General features: G+C 42.4%; 1 protein-coding gene across 1 annotated transcript; it reads left to right on the top strand.

The window, feature by feature from the left end:
- Nucleotides 1–2,814: 2,814 nt before the first annotated feature.
- Nucleotides 2,815–2,940, top strand: LOC307191854 (thymosin beta-4; the record flags this gene model as incomplete). Its single annotated transcript, XM_079932103.1, has 1 exon — nucleotides 2,815–2,940. Exon 1 carries the CDS (start codon nucleotides 2,824–2,826, stop codon nucleotides 2,938–2,940), a length of 117 nt encoding a protein of 38 aa, XP_079788229.1. The 5' UTR covers nucleotides 2,815–2,823.
- Between the last annotated feature and the right edge of the window lie 4,632 nt (nucleotides 2,941–7,572).

Genomic DNA, 7,572 nt, shown 5'->3' with positions numbered 1-7,572 from the left:
AGCTACAAGAAATTTAAATTCGTGGTAGAAATTCCAGGGTTAAGCAAAAAAAAAAATTCCAGGATTAATAGCATATTAAAAATCTAAGACATAAATTAAGATATAAGTCATATTATCTAGGAGGAAGAATTAAGCATAGCTAGTTTCAAAACAGGCACAGTCACTAGAATTTAAATGACTCTGCAACTGTTGAGACATTTTGCCAAAGGCTTCTGCAAAATAGGTTCATGAATGGCCTAATTTGCGATCTAATATCTAACAGTCTTGGTGATGATGAATCAACTGATACTTCGTGAAGAGGAAGAGTTTATCCTCATTCTCTTATCAGTCTATAATCTTCTGAAAGTTGCTCTGGACTTTGGGATGGTGATGCTCACCATCTGTGTGTTCACACATGGCATTCATTGGAGGAGCTGCGACGTACTGAACCCTGCTCTGTGCTGGGACCTTTCCAGGCACAATCTCATCTACTAGTCACAGCAACTCTATGAAGTACGTATTACCTCCATTTTGTATTATCTAGATAAGGACACTGAGGTTCAGCGTCATGATACCCTGTGCCCACAGACATGCCGGTGGTAAATGGCAGAGTCAGAATTCAAATGCGCAATCTCTCCACTTTCCACTGCAGTTCACACCTCCTCTGTGCTGTCTGGCTTGTTTATTCATGACTCAACCTCCTGCTCCTGCAGGAGAGAATGCCCTTCCTCAATCACTGCATTCTTCCACAGCTTTTGAAAGTGTAAAATCTGCTCGCAGTTTATCTTCTCTGCAGAGTTTCAGGGGAGTTGAAGTATTGGTTTTGTCTCTCCGTACGATGCTCCACCTTCTTGATCTTTTACACAAAAATAACCATCTCTGGATTTAGAGCAGCCTGTGCGGTTCGGTGATCCCTGCACAGTTTTCACTCCTCTGGATCCACGTCAGCCTCAATTACCGTCAGTGACAAAGCAGGCACCCGTTTGGTGACAGTCATTGGGATACAAAGACATGTAAGACAAGCGCTTACAGTCTTATTAGGGAAGCAGGATGTGCACAGGGTGAAATGCATGCCACTGATCTGGAGGCATAAGACTCCTCATGTGAGAAGTATGTTTAAGGCCAGGCCTGTGCCAGGGAACTCACAAGCTAAATAGCTTTGCTGCCCGCCACCTAGTCTCTATGGTGTGAATTCTTACATTCAGGTCAAGGTTCCAAAGTCTGCAGTTGCTGTGTGTGTGTGTGTGTGTGTGTGTGTGTGTGTGTGTGTGTGTGTGTGTGTAAGGGGATTGCAGGGACAGAAAGGAAATTAAGAAGAGAGGTCTAGGGGACATTGGAGTGAGGCCGGTCGGCAGGGAATGAGAAATCTACAACAAGTTTGCAGTAGAGACATTTGGGAGCAAAGGGGAACTGCCATTGCCAACCCTCGTCCTGTCTATCACATCCAGAATGCTGGACCCCTAAGCTATCGTGGGCCTGTTCTGTTTAACCACAAACCTAGTCAGTGTGGCGAACCACTATAATAAACAACTCCCAGACTCAGTGGCTTAACCCAATGAAAGTTTACTTTCTTATTTCACAGTCCAGAAGAGGGTTTAGGATAAGGGGAGTCTGTGCTCTCTGGGGTCATTTGAGGACACAGGCCCTCTTCTTATGTGGCTCTGTCCTCCTCTGGGTCCTCAGCATCCTCTCCATTCAGCTGGCATATGGAGAAAGAGAGTAAAGAGCAAGCAGAAGAGGATTTTATGGGCCAAACCCAGAAGTGGCCCCCATGACTTCCGCTCACATGCCATTGGTCAGAACTTGGCCATGTGGCCTCACCTAAGTGCAATGGAGGCTTGGGAGGTGGGCCTAACTGTCCTCCCAAGACCAAAGGGAAAGGGTGGATACCTGTTTTTGCCACATCTGTCCCTTGGTCTTATTTTGCATTCTATTCATTCAGAAACCATTTACTCAGCACTACTGGGTATCTAGCTCTTTTTGACTAAAAATATTATTTTAGCCACTCATAGGCAATTAGCACACAAACGCAAAACTAGAATGGCTTGTTCAAGGCAGAGCAGCACTTTACACTGACAGTCTGAGTGTTTAAGAAATGCTGACTGAAACAACATGGATGGACCTAGAGATTATCATACTAAGTGAAGTAAGTCAGACAGAGAAAGACAAATATTATATATCGCTTATATGTGGAACCTAAAATATGACACAAATGAACTTATCTACGAAACAGAAACAGACTCACAGACATAGAGAACAGACTTTTGGTTGCCAAGGGGGAGGGGGTTTGGGGTTAGCAGATGCAAACTATCAATATTATATATAGAATGGATAAACAACAAGGTCCTACTGTATAGCACAGGGAACTACATTCAATATCCTGTGACAAACCATCATGAAAAAGAATGTATATATACGTATGAATCACTTTGCCGTATAGCAGAAATTAACACAACATTGTAAATCAACTATACTTCAATAAAATAAAATTTAAAAGAAAACAGAAATGATGCCTGATGAGAATGGTCAAAGCCGACGGTACGTATGTGGCGAGAGCTTGGGATTCCCCAGTCTAATCCCGGTTTGGCCCAAGCAAGTCATTTTGGGAAGGGCACCTATATCTCTGGACGCTGCACCTCTCACCTGCACAGTCAGAACTTGAACTGGCCAGGTTTCTAAGTTCCCTTCTCACCTTGAGTGTCCCTGAAAGTCCTGGTGACCACTGATGACTATGTTAGATGACTACTAAATTCAGGCACTCGGCAGCGACCACCGCGCAGACCGGACTTCAGCTCGCTCGCAACTCACTCTGCTTCCTCTGCAGCCGTGTCTGACAAACCCGATATGGGTGAGACTGAGAAATTCAATAAGTCGAAGTTGAAGAAAACAGAAACGCAAGAGAAAAATCCACTGCCTTCAAAAGAAACGATTGAACAGGAGAAGCAAGCAGGTGAGTCGTAAATGAGGCGTGCACCGCCAATATGCACTGTACATTCCACAAGCATTGCCTCCTTATTTTACTTCTTTCAGCTGTTTAACTTGGTAAGATGCAAATAGGTTGGATCAAGTTTAAATGACTGTGCTGCCCCTTTTCACATCAAAGAATGGAGAACTACTAACAACAAAGGCCGCGCCTGCCTCTCCCGTCCGCCCGCCTGTCTGGCTGGCAGGGAAGGAAAAGAACTTGCATGTTGGTGAAGGAGGAGGCTGGGTGGGACGACAGTGAAATCTGGAGTAAAGCGCAAGCTGGTCCACAGTGTCCTGAGGGCTGTAAAATGCAGTTTAATCAGAGTGCCATTTGTTGTTGTGCAAACGATTTTAATTAGTGGAACGCACAATTTTTTAAAATATGCAAATAAAAAGTTTTAAAACCTGAAAAAAAAATTACTACCAGGTCTGTGTTCTCACTTAACTATGAGGCTATCAGGCCTAAAGCACCACCGCACAACTTTAGAAAAGAAAGCAAAAGACAATACACTCCACTCTTAACCATCTCCAACTAGAAGAAGAATCTGAAAGGCATCTCTCTCTGACAAGTTTGCATCTTTGTGATGCATCTTCCTTACTTTTTTTGCACATGCCCCGTCTGATGACATTCTGAAAGTCTAACACTCCAACTGATCTTCACTCTCCAACTTTACACTATCTGATGATAGGGAAGCAGCACATAAGTTGGGTTGTGGGGCAAGTCACTGATCATTCACAAAGTAGAAAACCCAAGCAACCACCATTGAGAATTAATATAGGTACAGTTTACAGAGGACTGATGTATTGCTCCTTTGCTATAAGAAACTCGTTTTGAGGCCAGTGACCCTGATCATTATTCCATAAGGTTGACGGTTTTTAAAAATTACCTAACAGAGGTTTCGTTTAGCACCTGAACTCTCTCATTTGCTTAATCATCTCCCTTAAGCATATTTGTAGTTTTGATAGCAGCTATAATGTTCTCTTTACTGATTCACATCATTAACCAGTTCCTGCCTAACTGTTTCTTTGTCCCTGCTGGTTTTCTCTAATTCCTAGTTTTATCTTCCTGAATTCTGGAATCTCTATCTGATCTTAACTCAGCAGCAGCCTTCTGATTGCCAAACTATTGATGCAAGAACAGAAGGCGGGGCTTCCTGGGCCATCTAGATCTGCTTCTGAGCCCCTGCCAACCTCTGCCTGCCTTCGCCCACCTTTTAAAAAGGTATATACTAGTCATAGTTTCTGCTTGCTGACCAAATGTTGTCTATGATATTGTAGTAGGTTGGATAGACCCCCCTGATTTCATGTCACCACACAAAACCTCAGACTGTGACCTTTTTTGGAAATAGGGTCTTTGCAGATGTAACTAAGGTAAGGATTGAGGTGACATCATACTGAATTAGGATGAGCCCTGAATCCAATGTGAGTGTCCTTTTAAGAGACAGACAAGGACACACACACCTATAGAGAAGGAGGTGATGCGAAGACAGAGGCAGAGATTGGAGTTAATGCTGAACAAGCCACCAGAAGCTGGAAGAAGGCAGGAAAGATTCTCCCCTTGAGCCTTCAGAGGCAGCACAGCCTGCCCGCGGTTTGATTTCAGACTTCCAGGTCCCTGGAACTGTGAAAGAACACATTTCTGTTGTTTTAAGCCACCAGGTTTCTGTGTCATTTGTTAGGGCATTTCTAGGAATGGAATACACATAATTTTACAATTTTCCTTCTCTTTTTGTTTTGTTCTTGTTATTATAGAAGAATGATTTTTGTCCCTGCGTAAAGACTGGGATACTCTGGGTACTGTCACGTTCATGGCAACCTCAGAGGCAGGATAGAGGAAGGAGCGTCGCTGAAACAGGAGTTACGACATTAGCACTCAGGAGGCCTGTTCAGGGAAGGGCAGATGGGTGGGTGGCTCGTCTTGGAAACCACCTGAACCTTGGGCCTCATCCTTGTGTCTTACCTTCAAGGCTCCATCTGCACTGACTCTTGTCCTGTCCCCCACCTCTCACCTGCTGGGAGGCCCCAGCAAAACACTGCATCAGGCTTTTGTAAGAGAAGTTGATAAAAACTTATCTCTGACTTCCTTCCTACAAACTTGAAATAACTTTCAGTTTTCCTCCTGATGATAGAAGTAATATGTGCTCCTTGTAAAACAACACCAACAGATAAGAGAGAAAGGAAATAGGAACTTGAAATCACCTAGAATTTCCCCACCCAACATAGTATACACACCTGTATTTATATTATTTTTATGAAAATAATTTTTATAATTTATATAATACCATATGTAAGTTATATAACAATTTTTATAAAAATAATTTGTTTTTGTAACAAATTGTTTTTGTAACTGCTTTTTAAAAACCACTATAAGCAAATACAGTTCCACACTGTCATCTTTATAAGCTGCAAAATATCCCAGAGCACAGATGTGCCTTGATTTAGTTAGAGTTTACTACTGATAAATTTTAGGTTGTTGTCATATATTTTCACTATTATAAACAATTTTACAATAAACTTCTTTTAGACCTAATTTTGGGCACATATCTGATTATTTCTATAGCATGAATTCCCCCAAGTTTTTGAGTGAAAGAATATAAACTCTTAGAGGAGTTAGATATAGTCTGCCAATTACTCTCCCGAAAGGACCATGTATGATGACTTTAAGTCCTTTTCATCAATATATCCGAATTTTGAGTTACAGTAAATATTCCCTAATTTTCTGAATAAAACTATCATAACCTTGCTGTTACTAACATCTAGATTAGAAAGGATCTTAAAAAAAAAGAGTTTCATACAGTAACTGGAATTTTTTTGGAGTGCATTTTCCTTCAGTTGTCTCCTTTCTCCCTTTCTGTCTTATTTCTGTTTGAAAGTGCTTTGTGATCACAGTGTGTTATTTACTACTTTGTGACTCTTACAAGCATCAATTAACCATGAACATGACTCACCCTGATGTATGTCTTTCTTAATTCAGTGGTAAGTGCACTTTCCCAATTCCGTTGCACTAAATATCTCCAAACCTTCAGAACTGCCAGAATGAGTTAGGAAGAAACAGTATCTGGATCTGTTTCCTACAGAAGTGTCAATATTTGCTAAAACAAAGAGCTGGGACTACCCCCAATGGAACGCCATCTGTCCTTGTCTTTGAGAGGCTGCAGGAAAATCCTTTCACAGCCAAGAGATGGTTATTTGGCATAACTGATACTGAAATTCAGCAAGGTGGCTTTCAGAGGTGAAACAGGCCGATAAAGAGAGACTTTGCTGTGTGAAAACGGGAAGTTTAGAAATGTGTTTCAGTTTTGAATCTATAAACTAAGGATTATTTACTTTACCAAAATATTTCCCATAGGAATCTTTTAATCAGCACGTCACCTAGCTGACTTAAACATTCCGGTCATGAACATGTTATTTTCTTGTACAGCTTTTCAGGAAGTAAGCAGCTGGTAAGATGAGACACAGCTTCCTTCTCAGAGTCTCATTATTTCAACCATGCTGCTTCTTAAGCAGATAAGCTCCCTACTTTGTTCTACGATATATGGAAGCTCAGTTCTGTTGCAGTTTTAGGGTGGAGGCATAAGACACAGAGTCCAGCTTCTGAAGTATGGTTAGTTGCCTGACTCGGGTTCCAAAGGAAACCTGGTCACCTGGCTTCCTTTGGAGAAAACCCAGATTCCTTTGAACAGCAACCTGAAGAATAATTGAAGAGATCATCTCAGGTTGGAGTGAAATTCTTCAAAATACATTCGACGGCTTTCAGGGCCCAGTCCTCCTCCAGAGCACTGCTCAGTGGGATGTTTGCCCCTTAGAATTTCAGTCCATCTGTGTAGTGTCCAGCTCTCCCCTGAGAACACATTTATTTGGGAACCTCGAACATTCCATAACATTCTTATGATTCCCCACTTTATCCAGCTATGTCACTTCTTCCAAGTTTATTTCCAGCAGATGCTGCCAGCCCTCAGTGGGACCTTCACCTAATCTCATTCTTCTCAGGAAAAGAGCAGTCATCCCAGCCCCAAGAGGGCTGTAGGCCACCTCCTCTAGCTGTCCCTGCTGTAGGCTGGAATGAACCAGGAGGGCAGATCTTCCCACACTGCTCTGCATCTTGGACATCTTGGCCCAGGTTAACTAGATCCAGCTAAACCAGAGGGTCTTGGCCACTATGGAAACATATATTTCAGCCCCCAAAGATACATGGGTATGTTTCTCTAATGGCTTTTTATATGGACTAAATTTATGCATTCATTCAATAAATACTTAGTGAACATTACTATGCGTCAGGCATTGTTCTGAGAACATGTTTCTGTGAATAAAACAAAGCGCCAGGTTTAATGGAGTCTGTAATCCACTGGGGGCAGACAGACAATAAATAATTTATCAGAGGGTGATACAAAAATAAATAAATAAAGCAGGGAAAAAGGGTTGAAGGGGAGGAGAGTGATGGTGGGTGTACGGTGCACACACCCGTGTTACATAAGGAGGGAGACATGGAAAGTCTGACCTGCAGGAGGTGAGGGAGAGCACCAGGCAGTTCAGTGGGGAAAGGCATAACCCAGCTAGTGAGAATAGCAAGGTCAAAGGCCCTGAGGCAGAAGAGCACCAACTGTGTTCAAGGAATAAGGGGAGGCC

This window comes from Stenella coeruleoalba, assembly GCF_951394435.1.
Source record: "Stenella coeruleoalba genome assembly, chromosome: 9".
Classification (NCBI taxonomy): Eukaryota; Metazoa; Chordata; class Mammalia; order Artiodactyla; family Delphinidae; genus Stenella; species Stenella coeruleoalba.
Note: the sequence above shows the minus strand (reverse complement) of the source record. Positions and strands in the feature narration are given on the sequence as shown.